Here is a 22,254-nt window from a genome sequence, read left to right on the forward strand (position 1 = left end):
TTACCTGTTTGCTAAAATTCTATCATGTTTGCCTAATTTCAGTTTATGTGACAAAACCAGCACTGTATAGTGTGGAGAGTCATTGTACAATCTAAACCGTTGTGAAATACAGTGCATTCGGAAAGTATTCAGAAAGGTTCCCTTTTTCACATTTTGTGACGTAACAGCCATATTCTAAAATTTATTAAATATTATTTTTCTCATCAATCTATACACAATACCCCATAATAACAAAGCGAAAACAGTTGACATTTTTGCTAATTTATTTAAAATAAAAACATACCTTATTTACATAAGTATTCAGACCTTTGCTACGAGACTCGAAATTGAGCTCAGGTGCATTCTTTCCATTGATCTACAACTTGATTGGAGTCCACCTGTGGTAAATTCAATTGATTGGACATGATTTGAAAAGGCAAACATCTGTCTATATAAGGTCCCACAGTTGACAGTGCATGTCTGAGCAAAAACCAAGCCATGAGGTCGAAAGGAATTGTCCGTAGAGCTCCGAGACAGGATTATGTCGAGGCACAGATCTGGGGAAGGGTACCAAAAATTTTCTGCAGTATTGAAGGTTCCCAAGAACCCAGTGGCCTCCATCATTCTTAAATGGAAGAAGTTTGGAACCACCAAGACTCTTCCTAGAGCTGGCCGCCCAGCCAAACTGAGCAATCGGGGGAGAAGGGACTTGTGGTCAGGGAGGTGACCAAGAACCCGATGGTCACTGACAGAGCTCCAGAGTTCCTCTGTGGAGATGGGAGAACCTTCCAGAAGGACAACCATCTCTGCAGCACTCCACCAATCAGGCCTTTTTGGTAGAGCGGCCAGACGGAAGCCACTCCTCAGTAAAAGGCACATGACAGCCCACTTGGAGTTTGCCAAAAGGCACCTAAAGGACTCTCAGACCATGAGAAACAAGATTTTTCTGGTCTGATGAAACCAAGACTGAAGTCTTTGGCCTGAATGCCAAGCCTCACATCTGGAGAAAACCTGACACCATCCCTACGGTGAAGCATGGTGGTGGCAGCATCATGCTGTGGGGATGTTTTTCAGTGGCAGGGACTGGGAGACTAGTCAGGATTGAGGGAAAGATGAACGGAGCAAATAACAGAGAGATCCTTGATGAAAACCTGCTCCAGAGTGCTCAGGAACTCTGACTGGGGGCGACGGTTCACCTTCCAACAGGACAACGATCCTAAGCACACAGCCAAGACAATGCAGGAGTGGCTTCGGGACAAGTCTCTGAATGTCCTTGAGTGGCCCAGCCAGAGTCCGGACTTGAACCCGATCAAACACCTCTGGAGAGACCTGAAAATAGCTGTGCAGCAACGCTCCCCATCCAACCTGACAGAGCTTGAGAGGATCTGCAGAGAAGAATTGGAGAAACTCCCCAAATACAGGTGTGCCGAGCTTATAGCGTCATACCCAAGAAGAGCATGGTGTTTGCAACGCCAGGGTTGTGGGTTCAATTCCCACGGGGGGCCAGCATAAAAAAATATGTATTCACTAACTGTAAGTCGCTCTGGATAAGAGCGTCTGCTAAATGACTAAAAAAAAATTAAAAAGAATAAATAAGAAAAAGACTCAAGGCTGTAATTGCTGCCAAACGTTATTCAACAAAGTACTGAGTAAAGGGTCTGAATACTTATGTAAATGTGATATTTCAGTAAAAAAATATATATAAAATAGCAAAATGTTCAACTGTTTTTGCTTTGTCATTATGGTGCATTCTGTGTAGATTGATGAAGGGATAAAAAAATTAAAATTAAAATCAATTTTAGAATAAGGCTGTAACGTAACAAAATGTGGAAAAAGTCAAGGGGTCCAAATACTTTCCGAATGCACTGTATCTTTTCAATAACCAAAAATATAATATTTTTAGCTGTTTGAAGCTGGTGTACAAAACCGAACGTAAGATGCAAAAGCGAAACTTAAGGACGAGAAGCATGGCAATATTGCACATAGAATGGATATACTGCTTATCAGACTGGTTTTCATTGAGGATGACAGATCTATAACTCACATTCTATGTGAATTTGGTCAGGTCGACTACAAAGCTACATACTGGACCTAAGTGAGTAATGAGTGAGTATGAGCGTACCTGGTCCCAGTGCTTGAGCGAGAGAGTAGAGAGGGGCGTGGCGTTCGCAAATTCCAAGTTGGCAAAGTGCCAGTCAAGGATCTGCCTGTCCCGGGACGACAGGTACACGTCACTGTGGAGAGATCGTCAGAGGGTGGAAAAAAGTATGGATGGATGCGAGCATATCTAGCCTGGTCACAGATCGGTTTGTATTTTGCCTACTCCGTTGTCAAGCTAAACATTGGCATGACAATTCCATAAGAAAGAGCAGAGACAGACTGGCACCCAGGCTAGAACACACCCACATGCTTAAAGAATAGGACAACAGCAGCCCTTTACAGTGGGGCGAAGGTGTTCAAGTGTTACCTGGGTGGGTTGGCCTCCAGTTCCTGTAGCTTCTCCTCTAGTTTGACCTGCGACTCCACCAGCTCATCATACTCCTACAGGAGAGGGGACAGAAAGGGGTGTAACACTGTGAGACATGGGGCATCCCGAGTGGCGCAGTGCTTGAGGCGTCACTACAGACCCGGGTTCGATCCCAGGCTGTGTCACAGCCGGCCGTGACCGGGAGACCCATGAGGCGGTGCACAATTGGCCCAGCGTCGTCCAGGTTAGAGGAGGGTTTGGCTGGCCGGGATGTCCTTGTCCCACTCCTTGTGGCGGACCGGGCGCTTGCAAGCTGACTTCGGTCGCCAGTTGTACAGTGTTTCCTCCGACACATTGGTGCGGCTGGCTTCTGGGTTAAGCGAGCAGTGTGTCAAGAAACAGTGTTTCGGAGGACGCATGGCTCTCGACCTTCCTCTCCCGAGTCCGTACGGGAGTTGCAGCGATGGGACAAGACTAACTACCAATTGGATTTCACAAAATTGGGGAGAAAAAGGGCTAAAAGTAAATAAAAAAGGTTTTAAATACACTGTGAGACATACAGAGAACCACCATGCGTGAGAGAAAGAGCATTTATTTTTCTTGGCAAGACGCAAAGGCCGCCAATGGAGCATACAGGAAACCATTTGAAGTCTACCGGTTTCAGGCATGGGGGCCAACCTGAGCAATAGAAGGGGAAACACTGGAGTACATCTATTTGTGCACACAAGAAGGTTTCAAGTAAAGTAAGAAGGACATCAGCCCAGTGACTTTAATGGGCTGAGTCACCCTGTCCAGCTTTCCCACAGTTTCATCGCCTACCCGTGCAGCCACCAGTTGATTGACACGGCCTAATAAATATGTCCAAGTAAAATTAAAACCCCACACCCCCCTTCCCAAGGCTTCCCCGACCCTGTTCTAGCCTGTACGTGTACAACACACGCTCTCAGTGTGTGTGCACACCGTTTCCAGCCAGACAGACCAGGCTGAGTCAAGCCTTAGAAGTGGTTTTCAGGAGGCAGTCAACCGAAAGACAACTCGAGTTCAGACAGCAGCTGTGTTTAAACTTGCTTCCCGAAAATACACTTCTGAGGTGGAGCTTTATCTGCGCTGAAATGAGGCTGTACTGCCTTTAGTGATACACACAGGCAAAGTATTAGACCACTCAAACACATGCTACTGAAACCGTCTTGTTTACATAGAGCTCATAAAGAAATTGTCTCTATGGGGCAAATCCTTACTTCTACTTATGTCGAATTTTCACTTAGTCGTGCATTGACATCAATGGGAAACTACGTGAAAATTAGACTTAAGTGAAAGTTAGGATGTGCCCCTATGGTCTCAAGTACACTTTTGTCTCCTTTGCTTAAAGGGACACTTCGGGATTTTGGCAATCTACTTCCCCAGAGTCAGATGAACTCGTGGATACCATTTTTATGTCTCTGTGTCCAGTATGAAGGAAGTTAGATGTAGTTTGTAAGCCAAAGCTAACTAGCGTTATCGCAATGACTGGAAGTCTATGAGTATTTACTAGCATGCTAGTAGACCACTAGTTAGCAATTGCGCTAGCACTAGTTAGCAACTTCTTTCAAACTGCAAAAAGAGAGATAAAAATCGTATCCACGAGTTCATCTGACTCTGGGGAAATAGACAAAGGGTCTCATTGCCAAAATTCCCAAGTATCCCTTTAATGGCCCAAATCCAATCCATCCATTTACTACGCTAACATGGTTTCCTCTAAGCTCATAGTGTCGCAGCAAGTCGGCTATAGTCATTAAGCTCTATATTTCCCCCTAATCAATTAGTTTACCCAAATGAAGGAAAGACTTGAATGGAGGAAATACTTTCTATATAAACAACCACAATTATATTGGAAAGTTGAGTAACACATTTCTCTCATGAGTTGATTGAAATGACATCAACAGCGGTCCACAGACTAGGCCCATACTGTAGCTGCAGGCCATTCTGGTAGTCAAGCTGCTATTGGGAGTCCCAGTCAACAGAAAATATCAGGGTAAAAAATTAACTTTTTCACTTTCATCTTTTAACCAAAATATCACAGACGAGACAAAAATGTTCAGCTGCACCTTTAAGGGCGGGAGGTTACCGTGGTAATGCGACTGGAGTCATGTATGTGCCTGTGAGTCTGACTAGTAGAAGCTTCATCTTCTCTTCTTTCAAACATAGAAAAACAACCTAGCTTGTGAGCAAAACAATGTAAATAGCCAAGAAACACAAGGACAAAGTCTCACTTCAGTAGAATATAGTTTCAAGTAAATTATTCAAACATTTATGCCTGTGCGCAGCGCTTCTAAAAATGAATGTTTCACCCAGCTCTTCACGTGCGCACAGCCCCAAGCCAAGCAGTGTTGCAGTGCGAGGTGGAATAGGCTATATAGGATTTGTAGTTCTTTGACTTTATGAAATTAATTTACCAGCTATGAAACAAAATGGCATAAATACTTTGAAAACAGCTACTATTTAATTCACTATAAATGTGATCATACTTGACTACTTTTATTCACAAATGCAAGTGAAATGCTCGCACTGTGGAGCCCTGACCACCCGCCAATGCCAAAATCTACCCGCATTTGGCAAGTGGCGGGTGTTAATTTTAGGCCCTGGAAAACATACTCTGATAATCACCCGAAAATGGTTCAAAACTGGTGCGATTGAAAACACATAAGTTGAGAACACCTTTAATTGAATCAAATTGTGTCTGGAGGCTAGAAATAGGTGATGGTCCAGCTAATGACTTCAGCTGTTAAATGTATGGCTTATCCACGTTGTGTGTGAGTCTGGAGGAAGTACCACACCGCACAGGAATTAAGTTTGTTTTGGAAAAACAAATAAGCAAAAGGGAAAGTAATCAAAGTAATGTGCCATTAACTGCTTGCAGCTTGAAGCTATTTGTATGGAACAAGTAGGGCCCTATAAAATCTGTTGTATTTTTGACAGAGCATGAGTGGTTGACTTGTGGTCTCACCTTGCAGAGTGCAGTGAGGTCACGGTGCTTGCTCTTGACCAGGAACTCGGCGGTGATGTCTCTGGGGGGCTTGACCTCGCTGGCCTCCTTGTGCTGCTGATGAAGCTCCTTGACCCTCTCCTTGGTACCCACCATCTGAGAGAATGAGGGAGGGGGAAGAGAGAAAGGTAGATAGACATAGGAGGAGAAAACAGATTCAAGGAGGGAAAGAGTACAAGCATATACACAAAAGCGACTTTTGTTGTTCTTTTGACCTCAGATACAGTGGAACTCATGGTCACCTTGTTCAACAGCTCCTTGAGATCCTCTTGGGTCTTAACTATCTTCTTCCAGTGCTCTATCTGCTCATCTTTCACATGTTTCTCCTGCAACCTATTGGAAGTTATCAGTCAAAAGAACACCTAAGAATGTATATGTGCCGTTGAGAAAGAGGGATGATTTTTGTTATGAAAAACTAAATACAACCATCGTCACAGAATTTGTGCAAGTTGCCAAGCCCTGCATATGCCTGGCCAAAGGGCCAAACACTTACTGAATGACCACCTCCAGGGCCTGTCCCAGGGACACAGGCTTGTTGTTGAGGAAGTTAAAGTCCAGCTGGTGGCTGAGGTAAGAGGTCGCCTCCAGCAGACGGTTAAACTCCTGCTCCACCATCTCATCCTTCTCCTTGGGCACCTGATGATTAGATCAACAACGAACATTAGGATTATAGCATTTCATATTAATAATGAACAATTTGATTATAGCATTTTATGTGATTCATGAACATGCAGTCATAAGGAAGAGCAATCCAATTTAGAAAGGAATCGCTTCCTCTACCATTAGAAATTGATCAAGAGAAGTATACCTCTTGAAAAAAAGTGAAAAAGAAAACTATTGCTGACTACAAGCCTTCTACAGCCAATTAACCCTTAGACAGACAGGCGCCTTTCAAGACACTCAAGGACAGACCCAGTTCTATTACGGTTCAATGTGTACTGACAGCGCATTCAACATTAATTATTAACAATAGGTGAACAATGTTATCATGTGGTAAAACAATCAGAAAACAATACATACGCTTGTGCATCGTTCACCCTTTAGAAGTCCACCAGATGATACACGGGAGGGGTCAAGAGGGGAGAGCATGAACAAATTAGATAAACAAACTTAAAGGAAAGATTCACCCATGTTTTATGTTATATTGTATTTGTGCATCTCTGAGCAATGTTGTTCTCTCGATTCCCGGGGTCATTTCATGTTTTCGTCTATTTCTGAGCTATTCACCGTTCTAGCAGACAGAAATACAGCCGGTATGATGAGTTTTGTGTCATATGATTCAAAATGTGTGACTCTTTCCTTTAATGTTAACCAGGTTTAAACACACTTGAAAAAGGACACTTAATTAGCTTCCCCTGCAGAAAAGGAAATCAGTGCTCATTTTCGTTTTCCGTTGATAAACATTTTGCAATGTTTTGCCCTAATGAATACGACCCTGGCCTGAAAATAACCCCAAACATCCTACCGCTGCTTGACAGAGAGGGAGAAAATAATAGTTTGAAGAGAACACTGCTGTTTATTTCCAGTCTAACGGTATTACATTAGGAAGGTCTCAACCCAGAGAGGGCAGAGCTGCTGTTGATGACACGCTAGGTTAAGCGGCTAACTGAATCCACCCTGCAAAGTGGTTAACTGAATCCACCCTGCGTTTAGCTTGCGTTCCGCGGAAACAAGCAGCCCTGCGAACAAAGCGAAGGGCCCTGCTAACACAGCACATAGTGGTGTGCTGGATGAAATCTAAACATCTTCAGCACAAGAGGTAAATAACAAATGAAGAGAGTTAACATTGGGGGAACAGGAATAAAATATTTCTGTATACAGTAGTACGCTACAATGGTAGTAGGTTACGTTTCTGGTTAGCAGACACTTCAAAGTCGAACATGCTCGCACGAGACACCAAAACGCCAATGTAATACGACAATTCATTTTGTTATAATGTTCTACAAGCATTTCACTCTACTGCAGTGCATTGGCATATATGGAGCGTGTGGCCTAAACTAAGTGACCCAAATAGCTAGCTAGTGATGCAACACTCACAGCTTGACCGTTGGCTTCATACAGAGGGCACTTCTGTTTGATCTTGGCGAGCTCCATGTTGACCTGCTTGCTGACCACCGCCATGGGATTTCCTCCTAGAACACACCAGATGGAACATCAGGATATAGGCCTACAGCCAGTTCTATGCCTACAACATCACAAAGCCTATATTAGATAACAATGTTACAACTAATGTCATTGTTTAACTGCCTGGCTGTTAACTTGATGATGGATAGATGATGTAATTTTTTGGGGGCACATACAGTGAGGGAAAAAAGTATTTGATCCCCTGCTGATTTTGTACGTTTGCCCACTGACAAAGACATGATCAGTCTAACATTTTAATGGTAGGTTTATTTGAACAGTGAGAGACAGAATAACAACAACAAAATCCAGAAAAACGCATGTCAAAAATGTTATAAATTGATTTGCATTTTAATGAGGGAAATAAGTATTTGATCCCCTCTCATTCAGAAAGATTCCTGGCTCCCAGGTGTCTTTTATACAGGTAACGAGCTGAGATTAGGAGCACACTCTTAAAGGGAGTGCTCCTAATCTCAGCTTGTTACCTGTATAAAAGACACCTGTCCACAGAAGCAATCAATCAATCAGATTCCAAACTCTCCACCATGGCCAAGACCAAAGAGCTCTCCAAGGATGTCAGGGAAGATTGTAGACCTTCACAGGCTGGAATGAGCTACAAGACCATCGCCAAGCAGCTTGGTGAGAAGGTGACAACAGTTGGTGCGATTATTCGCAAATGGAAGAAACACAAAAGAACTGTCAATCTCCCTCGGCCTGGGGCTCCATGCAAGATCTCACCTCGTGGAGTTGCAATGATCATGAGAACGGTGAGGAATCAGCCCAGAACTACACGGGAGGATCTTGTCAATGATCTCAAGGCAGCTGGGATCATAGTCACCAAGAAAACAATTGGTAACACATTATGCCGTGAAGGACTGAAATCCTGCAGCGCCCGCAAGGTTCCCCTTCTCAAGAAACCACATATACAAGCCCGTCTGAAGTTTGCCAATTAACATCTGAATGATTCAGAGGAGAACTGGGTGAAAGTGTTGTGGTGAGATGAGACCAAAATCGAGCTCTTTGGCATCAACTCAACTCGCCGTGTTTGGAGGAGGAGGAATGCTGCCTATGACCCCAAGAACACCATCCCCACCGTCAAACATGGAGGTGGAAACATTATGCTTTGGGTTGTTTTTCTGCTAAGGGGACAGGACAACTTCACCGCATCAAAGGGACGATGGACGGGGCCTTGTACCGTCAAATCTTGGGTGAGAACCTCCTTCCCTCAGCCAGGGCATTGGAAATGGGTCGTGGATGGGTATTCCAGCATGACAATGACCCAAAACGTATGGCCAAGGCAACAAAGGAGTGGCTCAAGAAGAAGCACATTAAGGTCCTGGAGTGGCCTAGCCAGTCTCCAGACCTTAATCCCATAGAATATCTGTGGAGGGAGCTGAAGGTTTGAGTTGCCAAACGTCAGCCTCAAAATCTTAATGATGTGGAGAAGATCTGCAAAGAGGAGTGAGACAAAATCCCTCCTGAGATGTGTGCAAACCTGGTGGCCAACTACAAGAAACGTCTGACCTCTGTGATTGCCAACAAGGGTTTTGCCACCAAGTACTAAGTCATGTTTTGCGGAGGGGTCAAATACTTATTTCCCTCATTAAAATGCAAATCAATTTATAACATTTCTGACATGCGTTTTTCTGGATTTTTTTGTTGTTATTCTGTCTTACACGGTTCAAATAAACCTACCATTAAAATTATAGACTGATCATTTCTTTGTCAGTGGGCAAACGTACAAAATTAGCAGGGGATCAAATACTTTTTTCCCCTCACTGTATACTGAATGTGATACAAGCAGAATATGACCAAACTTGGTATCATTTGAAACACATTTGTGGAGTCTCACGGTTTCCATATTCAAGTGTCGTTTTTACAGTCTCATGAAACAAAGACAAAAAGTGATAAACCGTTTTGCCTGTCCAGTCTGATTTCTTCAGACTACATTGATCAGGGCCCGTATCCACAAAGTGTCTTTGTAGAAGTGCTGATCTAGGATCAGTTTAGCCTTTTAGTTCATAATGAAGAACTGTATATGGACAGATCCTAGATCAGCACTCCTACTCTGAGAAACTTGGTTTCATACGGCCCAGACTGGAATTTACATGGTCAACACCACCCTCTGCTGGTGAGAAGCTGTCATAGCAGAAACACTGACCAATTCACAGTAGAGGTATAAAGTCAATTGGGATTTCTTTCACAGTGAATTGTTCCTTGATACTAGGTGAGAGGAGTTTGAGGCCCATTTGAAATTACTGCTCAAAGTGTCTTTCAATCATGTACATTAGAGGTTGACATGGGAACAGGACTCCCGTGGGTCTTGTGGGTCCAGCGGGATTCATACAAGAACTGGAGTGAAATTCTAGAGTCAAGTTCGGGAGAGGATCAACAGACCACAGGAACTGGCAGTACAGGAATAATTTTAAACTTAGTTATTTTTGTGTTATAAGCAGTTTTAGAAGGACATGATTGTACCCCCCTGCCCCTCCAACAGGAACAAGTTCTTCAGTTTTCAATCACTATAAAAAAATATATATAATAGGCCCTTCAGCTGAGCTGGCAACAGAAAATAGCTAGCTCTCTCTTGTCTCGTGAACAGCCAAGTGGAGCCGTTGATATGGACACTCACACGCAGAGAGCAAACTCACACACAGACAGCAAACGGAGCAGACACACACAGAGCAGACTCACACACAGAGAGCAAACGGAGCAGATGCAGCATAGGGAAGGCGCGGGGGACATAGATGAGCAGCTAACGGAGGAAGTTATTTCTGATTTCGGCGTGTTAAAATGAGCATGGGATGGAAGTGATTTTTATTGGGACAGGAGAGGAAAGTTATCAGGGTTATAGAACTGTTGCGGGCTTCAGAGAGTTCGGGGAAAAAATTGACAGGACGGCACAGGAATTTATTTTCACTTCCGTGTAATGTTAATTACCACCTGCACTGGCTGTACGTGTGTGTCTATGCATGTTTGAATGCCTTACCCAGTCCTGTCACCACCATGGCCCCCAGATCAGCCACATAGTTGCCCTTCCGGAACGTGGCCACTCTCCCCCCAACACGGTCCTGAGAGGAGACAATAACCAAATGACCACAGTGAAGAGGAAAACCCTAACCATCAGCTGTTCCACAAGGCAGAACATGTTGCATTACTGGTCAGTATCACTGTATTAGCTGAAGGGTAGATGTAGGTTGTGTTAAATTGGCACAAAATGGAAGAAAACAGATGACCTTTCTGAGCTTGTCCAATAAGAAAAATAGGTTTGTTTTCCATTGCAAAATGTTTTGCTACGGTGTGCCCCAATGAACATGACCCTCTTTTTGGGGGGGGGACGTATTGATGTGTGATGTGCTATTGACCCACCCTGGCCTCCAGTACGGTCACATCCATGCCGAAGCTCTGCAGCTGCCGCGCGGCCGCCAGCCCAGACACACCCCCTCCGATGATGATCACCTTGCCTGTCTTCTTTGCTGCAGGGACACAGGGGAAGCAGAGTGGTTAACAATCACATAACCAGTTATTTTGACAAATTGATCAAATTGGCCTTGGTGTAACGCAAATCCGACCATCAACCCTGGTGAGACAAAACCACGACTCGTCAGTGAAGAGCACTTTTTGCCAGTCCTGTCTGGTCCAGCGACGGTGGGTTTGTGCCCATAGGCGACGTTGTTGCCGGTGATGTCTGGTGCGGACCTGCCTTACAACAGGCCTACAAGCCCTCAGTCCAGCCTCTCTCAGCCTATTGCGGACAGTCTGAGCACTGATCGAGGAATTGTGCGTTCCTGGTGTAACTCGGGAAGTTGTTGTTGCCATCCTGTACCTGTCCCGCAGGTTTGATGTTCGGATGTACCGATCCTGTGCAGGCGTTGTTACACGTGGTCTGCCACTGCGAGGACGATCAGCTGTCCGTCCTGTCTCCCTGTAGCACCGTCTTAGGCGTCTCACAGTACGGACATTGCAATTTATTGCCCTGGCCACCTCTGCTGTCCTCATGCCTCCTTGCAGCATGCCTAAGGCACGTTGACGCAGATGAGCAGGGACCCTGGGCATCTTTATTTTGGTGTTTTTCAGAGTCAGTAGAAAGGCCTCTTTAGTGTCCTAAGTTTTCATAACTGTGACCTTACTTGCCTACTGCCTGTAAGCTGTTAGTGTCTTAACGACCGTTCCACAGGTGCATGTTCATTAATTGTTTAGGGTTCATTGAACAAGCATGGGAAACAGTGTTTACACCCTTTACAATGAAGATCTGTGAAGTTATTTGGATTTTTACATTACATTTACGTCATTTAGCAGACGCTCTTATCCAGAGCGACTTACAAGCTGGTGCATTCACCCTATAGCCAGTGGGATAACCACTTTACAATTTTTTTTTCAACTTTTTTTTTTTAAAATCTTTTTTTTATTATCTTTGAAAGACAGGGTCCTGAAAAATGGACGTTTCTTTTTTTGCTGAGTTTATTATCAAAGTTACCATAGGATTGCCATAGATTACCTGTTAATTACCAAAGATTCGTAAAACTTTGGTAAATTACCGGTAGCTTTGCAAATACCTGTATACGCATACAAGTGGTGTGTGTTAACCTTGCTTATACAGTTGAAGAAGTCAGAAGTTTACATACACTTAGGTTGGAGTCATTAAAACTCGTTTTTCAAACACTCCACAAATGTATCATTAACAAACTATAGTTTTGGCAAGTCGGTTAGGACATTTACTTTGTGCATGACAAGTAATTTTTCCAACAATTGTTTAAAGTCAGATTATTTCACTTATAATTCACTGTATCACAATTCCAGTGGGTCGGAAGTTTACATACACTAATTTGACTGTGCCTTTAAACAGCTTGGAAAATTCCAGAAAATGATGTCATGGCGTTAGAAGCTTCTGATAGGCTAATTGACATAATCTGAGTAAATTGGAGGTGTACCTGTGGATGTATTTCAAGGCCTACCTTCAAACTCAGTGCCTCTTTGCTTGACATCATGGGAAAATCAAAAGAAATCAGTCAAGACCACAGAAAAATAATTGTAGACCTCCACAAGTCTGGTTCATCCTTGGGAGCAATTTCCATACGCCTGAAGGTACCACGTTCATCTGTACAAACAATAGTACGCAAGTATAAACACCATGGGATCACGTAGCCGTCATACCTCTCAGGAAGGAGACGCGTTCTGTCTCCAAGAGATTAACGTACTTTGATGCGAAAAGTGCAAATCAATACCAGAACAACAGCAAAGGACCTTGTGAAGATGCTGGAGGAAACAGGTACAAAAGTATCTATATCCACAATAAAACTAGTCCTATATCGACATAACCTGAAAGGCTGCTCAGCAAGGAAGAAGCCACTGCTCCAAAACCACCATAAAAAAGCCAGACTACGGTCTGCAACTGCACATGGGGACAAATATCTTACTTTTTGGAGAGATGTCCTCTGGTCTGATGAAACAAAAATAGAACTGTTTGGCCATAATGACCATCGTTATGTTTGGAGGAAAAAGGGGGTGGCTTGCAAGCCGAAGAACACCATCCCAACCGTGAAGCATGGGGGTGGCAGCATCATGCTGTGGGGGTGCTTTGCTGCAGGAGGGACTGGTGCACTTCAAAATAAATGGCATCATGAGGAAGGAAAATTATGTGGATATATTGAAGCAACATCTCAAGACATCAGTCAGGAAGTTAAAGCTTGGTCGCAAATGGGTCTTCCAAATGGACAATGACCCCAAGCATACTTCCAAAGTTGTGGCAAAATGGCTTAAGGACAACAAAGTCAAGGTATTGGAGTGGCCATCACAAATCCCTGACCTCAATCCTATAGAACATTTGTGGGCATAACTGAAAAAGCGTGTGCGAGCAAGTAGGCCTACAAACCTGACACAGCTACACCAGCTCTGTCAGGAGGAATGGGCCAAAAGTCTCCCAACTTATTGTGGGAAGCTTGTGGAAGGCTACCTGAAACGTTTGACCCAAGTTAAACAATTTAAAGGCAATGCTACCAAATACTAATTTAGTGTATGTAAACTTTTGACCCACTGGGAATGTGATGAAAGAAATAAAAGCTGAAATAAATAATTCTCTCTACTATTATTCTGACATTTCACATTTTTAAAATACATTTGTGCTCCTAACTGACCTAAAAGAGGGAATTTTTACTAGGATTAAATGTCAGGAATTGTGAAAAACTGAGTTGAAATGTATTTGGCTAAGGTGTATATAAACTTCAGACTTCAACTGTATGGGCAATTCCACAGTAACAGAATGACGCTGAGACTCCGATTTTTCACTTTAAAATGTATGCCCCAAAAAACTATTGAAAAAACAAACCATACAACTCTATGCACAAGGACTACTTTTAACAATTTCCACATACGATTTTACAAAAATACATTTACTCAAAGAACAGTGCAGATGTAAAGTTTGGTAACAGAATGACGGTAAAAATCTCCCTCCGTTTTTTATGTGACCACATTCTCCAAAAGCTCGTAAATATCTACTACAAATTAAGATTCAATTATGTCTGCAGAAAGAGTGGGGTGTCAGCTATGATAAGACACCTTGAGTTTGAACAAATCTATTTAGGTTACTGAACTACAGTAAGTGAAGTGGATTAACAACTGGTAACAGAATGACATCATGTGTCCCTGATCTGTTCTATACAAAAATGCATACATTTGAATATCATTCTCTTCATTATGATGTATCCTGAATAGGGCAACAGAGGTAGACAAATGTAATATCCTCCTTTGCATGTTAGGGTATTATTCTACACATTGGCTATTATTCTAATGAGCTCGGCCCCCAAACAAGACCAAATTTGGTTTGTCCGGAAAAACTCTGTACCAATCATAGACACCTTTGTTTCACAAGTTTGGACATCACATTAAAGCACAGTAGAGTTCAGTACAGCACAGTAAATTATACTGTACTTTACTCTACTGTCCAGTACAGTACTGTATTTTACTGACCTATACTCTACTCCACTTTAAATTTACTGTGCTGTCCAAACTTGTGAAACAGACGTCTATGATTGGTTCAGATTTGGACTGACCAAATGCCAACTACTTTTCAACGTCCATGGACGTCCGGTGCACAGTGGGGGAGAGGGATGATTACAGTCAATGGAAAGAGAGGGAGCTCATGGGTAGGCGTCAGTAAGAGCCGGGAGAGGTGACATTAACTGGAGAGAGCGACAAAGAGAGAGAGAGAGAGAGAGGGGGGGGGGGGACGGGTTGTCCAGGCTGTTTTCACACTCTTGCTTTGACCACCACGCAACAGAAAGAAAAAGAAAACAATTTTTAGCTGAACATAACAGTATGCCAGTGGAAGGCAGGACAGTAGCAGGTGACCCAAATGTGGTTTGTGACTACTATGGATTCCCATTGTAGCCAATTCAGATGCAGTCATTGTATTACTCATGATTTCTTCATTCTGTTACCAATTTGGTTTTAATCAATAATAAATCATAAACCAAATTGATATCAGTAAAAACACTAAATAATTGGTAGGTCTACCTTTACTTGTTACTTCTATGAACTTTCATTCTCCTCCCTCACGAGGGAGAGAAATGTGAAAATATCTTAATGGGGCAGTGCAGTTAAATGCTATTTCCTGTTTGTTTTTTAATTATATTTCCACACCACGAGGTCAAAATAATAACATTATGATAATGCCCTTTTTGTGTAAGAATTGTTTTGGGGAAAAAGCCTGCAATTTCAGCCTGTTCAGGTGGGATGGAACTTTTGTCCCACATCATGACATCACAATGTGATCTGATTATAATAGACCAATGACTGATGATTCAAATTTGTTTCCTAACGGCCGCACGGTCAGATTGAGCATTTCAAGGCCCAAAGGAGGATCAGGGAAATAAATTACAACAAATACAGTACCAGTCAAAAGTTTGGACACACCTACTCATTCAAGGGTTTTTCTTTATTTTAACTATTTTCTTCAGTGAGGGAAAAAAAGTATTTGATCCCCTGCTGATTTTGTATGTTTGCCCACTGACAAAGAAATGATCAGTCTATAATTTTAATGGTAGGTTTATTTGAACAGTGAGAGACAGAATAACAAAAAAATCCAGAAAAACGCATGTCAAAAATTTTATACATTGATTTGCATTTTAATTAGGGAAATAAGTATTTGACCCCGTCTCAATCAGAAAGATTTCTGGCTCCCAGGTTTCTTTTATACAGGTAACGAGCTGAGATTAGGAGCACACTCTTAAAGGGAGTGTTCCTAATCTCAGTTTGTTACCTGTATAAAAGACACCTGTCCACAGAAGCAATCAATCAATCAGATTCCAAACTCTCCACCATGGCCAAGACCAAAGAGCTCTCCAAGGATGTCAGGGACAAGATTGTAGACCTACACAAGGCTGGAATGGGCTACAAGACCATCGCCAAGCAGCTTGGTGAGAAGGTGACAACAGTTGGTGCGATTATTCGCAAATGGAAGAAACACAAAATAATTGTCAATCTCCCTCGGCCTGGGGCTCCATGCAAGATCTCACCTTGTGGAGTTGCAATGATCATGAGAACGGTGAGGAATCAGCCCAGAACTACACGGGAGGATCTTGTCAATGATCTCAAGGCAGCTGGGACCATAATCACAAAGAAAACAATTGGTAACACACTACGCCATGAAGGACTGAAAACCTGCTAACACCAAGTAATCTTATGCAGCACTCCATCACTCTCCTTCTTGGTCAAATAGCTCTTACACAGCCTGGAGGTGTGTTTTGGGTCATTGTCCTGTTTAAAAACAAATTATAGTCCCACTAAGCGCAAACCAGATGGGATGGCGTATCGCTGCAGAATGCTGTGGTAGCCATGCTGGTTAAGTGTGCCTTGAATTCTAAATAAATAATTGACAGTGTCACCAGCAAAGCATCTCCACACCTCCTCCTCCATGCTTCACGTGGGAACTAAACATGCAGAGATCATCCGTTCACCTACTCTGCGTCTCACAAAGACACAGCGGTTGGAACCAAAACTCTCAAATTTGGACTCATCAGACCAAAGAACAGATTTCCACCGGTCTAATGTCCATTGCTCGTGTTTCTTGGCCCAAGCAAGTCTCTTCTTATTATTGGTGTCCTTTAGGCCTGATTCATGCAGTCTCCTCTGAACAGTTAATGTTGAGATGTGTCTGTTACTTGAACTCTGTGAAGTATTTATTTGGACTGCAATCTGAGGTGCAGTTAATTGCCGATTTCTGAGGCTGGTAAATCTAATGAATGTATCCTCTGCAGCAGAGGTAACTTCAAAGTTCTTGAAATGTTCCGTATTGACTGACCTTAATGTCTTAAAGTAATGATGGACTGTCGTTTCTCTTTGCTTATTTGAGCTGTTCTTGCCATAATATGGACTTGGTCTTTTACCAAATAGGGCTTTCTTCTGTATACCCCCTCCTACCTTGTCACAACACAACTGATTGGCTCAAACGCATTAAGAAGGAAAGAAATTCCACAAATTATTTTTTAACAAGGCACACCTGTTAATTGAAATGCATTCCAGGTGACTACCTCATGAAGCTGGTTGAGAGAATGCCAATAGTGTGCAAAGCTGTCATCAAGGCAAAGGGTGGCTGCTTTGAAGAATCTCAAATATATTTTGATTTGTTTAACACCTTTTTGGTTACTACATGATTCCATGTGTTATTTCATAGTTTTGATGTCTTCACTATTATTCTACAATGTAGAAAATAGTTTTAAAAAATAAAGAAAAACCCTTGAATGAGTAGGTGTGTCCAAACTTTTGACTGGTACTGTATATTTAGAAGTTATTTTCATTAAATAAACACACAGTGATTTATTAGACATAGTGAAGAGTTTTAAAAAATATCATTACAAAGACTGCATGGGGGCTTTTAAAGGTTTTCGGTCACAGAATGACAAGGCACTAGGTAATATTTCTTAAACTTACAGAAGGCAAATTATTTCTGCAAAAACTACATGTTGATATTAGTTGGCAGGGGTCTTCACTTCAACAGTGTTTTGATGTATTTCTAATAGCTTTTAAGACTTTTTCTGCTAGTTGTTTTATAAGACCCCCTTTCCTCTGTTTGACCAGAAATCAAAGACTTTGCTTATTCCTACATTTTAGGATGAATTGTTCAAATATGTATATACACCTTAATTAAAAAATAAATAAAAAATAGACTCAGCTTTAATTTGACACCAAATTTGATATGCTCTTATTAACTGCTCTTGGGGCTTTTTACATGGAAATGCCCATATCTAAATGTGAGCATAAGCATTGTACATACAGTTACTATAGTATATCAGGCAGAAAGTAAAAGGCTAATGTACTCACTTGGTAAAGGCTTGACTCTCTTGTAGATGCCAAAGTTGATGAGGCCGTGTCTCTCCAGGTAACTGTGTATTCTGTGCACCAGCACTGTATCACTGTTGTATGGCGCTTCAAACTGTTGTGCTGTGGCTTCGAAGGTTAGCTGGATTTTCGGGTTATCAAGCCAAAGTTGGAGCTGAAACAAATAATTTGCCACAATTTCAGACCCAATTCCAAAATGTACAATATTCTTCAGAACTAAGCAAGTCTTGTTAAAGAAGTAGGTGTGTGTTCTCACCGTGCGGTTGCGGATGTACAGGAACACTTTCTGCATCTGCTGGGGCCCGCTGATGATGTCCGGGAAGCAGGCGGCCTCCTGGGAGGTCATGCGGTCGTGTGGGAGGCGGCTCTGGAACGCAGCTCCCTCCACGCCTGGAAAACCACAAACACGCCACCCTCAACGCCCGTCCTGACACATACACACACCTTTCGCTGCCCAATGTGACATTCCCGCTCGCAGGCACGCACTTTCGCACAGTCCGACTCACACTCACCAGAGGGCTCCTCAGGCTCGCTGTCCGCCTCCTCCTCCACGGGCGGCGCCGGTGGCGGGATCACCTGCTTGCGCTCCTTCTCCGCCTTGGCGTTGCGCTCCTCCTCAGAGTAGTATTCGTCCTCGGACAGATTGGCCAGGCTCTCGTCCATCTCGCGGTACTCCACCTGCAACAAGAGGCACAATAAACGCTCCATTAAAACCATGTTCCAGCTCACCTGAGATGAAGCAAATGGTCAAGCTCCCTGTACTGCTCTGGGTGTTGTTCACCACTAATTAGACCGACATACCAAGATTACTGTATTAACTCAATATCGTTAGTCATTCGATGTGCTCTTGGTCTACGGCTGGAGGGGGCACATGCTTGTAGTGACTTATTCTATTTCTCTCTAAGATGGGTGGACAGGTATTATAGGTTGTTTACTTTTGATCGCTTGCGGCGGCTTGTCCTGCGACCCTCGGCCGTGTCCGGGTCCACCCCCCCGGGGCCTGGGGGGTGGGGCAGTGGGGGCCCACCAGGTTCCCCGCTCGGAGAGGCCCGCTCCTTCTTTTTGATCTCCACGGCACCCGGGGCCAAGGGAGGGGCCCCCGCCTGGGCAGGAGACTGGGCCTCAAGGGACCGCTCAGCTCCCCCTGGCGCCAAGGAGGTGGAAGAGGCGGAGGAAGAGGAACCTGCGTCTGACTTCTTACTCGACAGCATCATGGAGGAAGACAGAGGCCTCTCCTTGAAAAAGGAAAACGAAAATTGACATGAGCCAAATCCATTCGCTGCTCTAGAGTTGTCTGTGATATAATACTCCAGGATGGCCAGAGTTTGTTTTTGTTCACAACGTTGATCCATTGTGGTCAAAAATAATAAAAGGCTATAACGTTCCATACTGAATTGCTGTTCATGAAGAGACAAAACATTTTTTACAATGGCCAGGAAAAAATATTATCAACATAGCTAAGAAACACCAGTTGTATAGTATAGAGAAAATTGTAGTTTAGAGAAATATCGTAGCTGGTTTACCAGCTCAACAACCATTTATTTCCTAGAGACAAACTGAATGTTTATGTATTTCAGGTTTCATAACCTTCTTTGTCCAATTAATGCACTCTCTCTCATTTTCTATATGGATAATATTCCATATCATGATGTCAAAATATGGTAAAGAGTTCTAACAACTCCAGCTAACTAAATACATTTCTATAATTTCTATTGTTGAAGCTTTAAATGCACCTGCCAGTAGCGAACCTAGCTAGACTTAAAATTGAGGATGCATAAGAAGTGCACCAACTAGATGCGTTGATGTGCACGATGACAAATGTAAGAGGGCTCCACAATAACCTTGTCTTGCTTTACCCATTTCTCCGTGGACCTGGTAATATCCATTCAAACACTAAGAAATAAAGACAGAATCAGAAATATGGTCATGAACAACAGCAATGTCCAACTAGCCAGGCAGCTAGACAATCAATCCTGGGGTGTAATCATTAGTCGAAACAGTTGCAAAACAAAATGTTTTGCTACTAAAACGAGTTTCTATTGGACAAATTCAGGTAGGACCCGCCCCGTTTCGTTTGAGAAAAGTGTTGCAACAGAATCGGCGTAATGAATACGAACCTGGTTTATTGGCTGAGTAGGAAACTAAGAATTAGTAATGAATAACGAGCTAGCTACATAGCTATCAGTTAACTAGCGATTTCTAACTAGTTACTACATTTTTTGCAATTGTATTTCAAATATGTGGAGAGTAACCGTTAGTATCTAGGCCAACTATATACTTGGTTCGTATCAATCGCCTTTTCGATGGTTTCGTAAGAAAACATGTCGGACAGCAGTAAGCCAGTTGGTGGAGCTAACAAGCTAGTCATCTACCTGGCTAAACCATAGCTAACTTAGCTAGCTAGCTATATTATAAAACCCTCTGACATCGTTACAACCTAGTTAGCTAACTTTACTTCTCTGACTTAACAAGGTCGATGATCAGCGCCATGTGTGTGTGTTGTCTGACTAGTATATTATTCCTGTTGTACTACCTACACCGGGTTCACGGGCTCATCAGTTTAACTACCTTAGCTAGCAGGCTAACAACGAGTCTCACTCAGCAGGCACTAAGTGTCTGTGTGTACTAGCTAGCAACTACCAGTGAAAACATTGCACTCCAATCACGTTAGTAGCTACGCTATAACATAAAATCGCATTTCACTATGCAGCCAATATTGGGGCCGTGAGTTGAAGAGTAAAACATAACTATATGCATACAATTATAATTGTACCTCTAGATCGCCGCAATCAATGTGTCAACACAAAGACAATTCCCAACTCGTCCTCTTGTTGAAATATATGACCCGCCTCTCACCATCATGCTATTGGGACGTCTGTGAGCTCGTGAACGCAACGATTGGTTATGGATATTGTCAATAATCAAGGAGGGGATTCGATTAACGCCCCGGCTCTACCCTTGTGAAGCGTGTTAGCGTTGATAGCATTCGTTTTCGAACCGGGCTGCCTCCCGGGCGTGAGCCAAAATCGACTAAACCAAAGTGACGTAGGTTAAGCACGTAGAGTAATGAGTAGTATTCTGTGGTTTCACATTCAAAAGTGATCGATTTAGATAAACACGCTTTAACTGCCTTCTCAATGAAAACTAGTTTGAAAATTCGAATATATTTTATGGAAAAGGATGTTGTATGTTTCTGAACAACTCATGATGCTGCCTTGTTGACAGTGATGCCGAGCGGTGCAGATTAAAGTTCGATTTGAGAACGGCGCTCCTCCCTCAATGCTTTTTCCTGTTCACGTCACGGGCCATACACCGGTGCACCGCGGATCAGCTTAATCGAACTCTCTCAGTGATGCTGACGGTTACGTTGAACAAAGATCAGTTACATTTTCAGTAGGCTGCTCGTGCATTTATTATTAGCATTAATTAAATTAATGATGTAAACTCCCTAGAGAAAGAAACCCACACTATGTGCACACATAGGTCACCAACAAAAACAATGGAGCAAATGCATCCCTTTAGTAGCACTTGACGCTGCTCAAGAAAAAGCATTCCATGAAATCATTAATAAAGTATTATTCAAGCTAGAGGCCAATTGTAAAGTCTGCTGTGAAAACAAAACATCAATAATAGTACTATGTCCTTATTTTTGTCATAACAAGACAGTGTAAGTCATGTGTTACTGTAGTTGAATTCTCACCAAAGAATTAGGCTACATATACAGTACATTCTGAAAGAATTCATACCCTTTGACTTTTTCCACATTTTGTTAAGGTACAGCCTTACTCTAAAATTGATTAAATAAAACATTTTCCTCATCAATCTACACACAATACCCCATAATGACAAACTGAAAACAGGTTTTTAGAATTTTTGCTAATGTATTAAAAATAAAAAACAGAAATACCTTATTTACATAAACATAACTATTCAGACCTATTGCTATGAGACTCAAAATTGAGCTCAGGTGCATCCTGTTTCCATTGATCATCCTTGAGATGTTTCTACAACTTGATTGGAGTCCACCTGTCATAAATTCAATTGATTGGACATGGTATGGAAAGGCACACCTGTCTATGTAAGGTCCCACAGTTGACAGTGCATGTCAGAGCAAAATCAAGCCAAGAGGTCAAAGGAATTGTCCGTAGAGCGCAGAGACAGGATTGTGTCGAGGCACAGATCTGGGGAAGGGTACCAAAACATTTCTGCAACAATGAAGGTCCCCAGAAACACAGTGGCCTCCATCATTCTTAAATGGAAGAAGTTTGGAACCACCAAGACTCTTCCTAGAGCTGGCCGCCCGGCCAAACTGAGCAATCGGGGGAGAAGG

General features: G+C 42.8%; 1 protein-coding gene across 7 annotated transcripts in view; it reads right to left on the minus strand.

Moving 5' to 3' along the window:
- LOC311102807 (lysine-specific histone demethylase 1A) overlaps positions 1 to 20,774 on the minus strand; it is a 34,907-nt gene extending 14,133 nt beyond the window's left edge. Inside the window, exons 1-15 of one of the 7 annotated variants that reach the window (XM_084144225.1) lie at positions 20,698 to 20,774; positions 19,766 to 19,817; positions 18,860 to 19,159; positions 18,431 to 18,602; positions 18,181 to 18,314; positions 17,907 to 18,078; positions 10,959 to 11,065; positions 10,579 to 10,660; positions 7,506 to 7,600; positions 6,489 to 6,506; positions 5,962 to 6,104; positions 5,711 to 5,801; positions 5,430 to 5,564; positions 2,447 to 2,520; positions 2,102 to 2,213 (exon numbers count right to left, since the gene is read on the minus strand). In XM_084144225.1, coding sequence (XP_084000351.1) covers positions 2,102 to 2,213; positions 2,447 to 2,520; positions 5,430 to 5,564; positions 5,711 to 5,801; positions 5,962 to 6,104; positions 6,489 to 6,506; positions 7,506 to 7,600; positions 10,579 to 10,660; positions 10,959 to 11,065; positions 17,907 to 18,078; positions 18,181 to 18,314; positions 18,431 to 18,602; positions 18,860 to 19,159; positions 19,766 to 19,810 — 1,680 coding nt within the window. In that variant the 5' untranslated portion in view covers positions 19,811 to 19,817; positions 20,698 to 20,774. The remainder of the gene's footprint in view (positions 1 to 2,101; positions 2,214 to 2,446; positions 2,521 to 5,429; positions 5,565 to 5,710; positions 5,802 to 5,961; positions 6,105 to 6,488; positions 6,507 to 7,505; positions 7,601 to 10,578; positions 10,661 to 10,958; positions 11,066 to 17,906; positions 18,079 to 18,180; positions 18,315 to 18,430; positions 18,603 to 18,859; positions 19,160 to 19,765; positions 19,818 to 20,697) is intronic. The other 6 variants (XM_084144226.1, XM_084144228.1, XM_084144227.1 and 3 more) reach the window with 6 other exon arrangements.
- Between the last annotated feature and the right edge of the window lie 1,480 nt (positions 20,775 to 22,254).

Source organism: Coregonus lavaretus (assembly GCF_964263955.1).
Source record: "Coregonus lavaretus genome assembly, chromosome: 27".
Lineage (NCBI taxonomy): Eukaryota > Metazoa > Chordata > Actinopteri > Salmoniformes > Salmonidae > Coregonus > Coregonus lavaretus.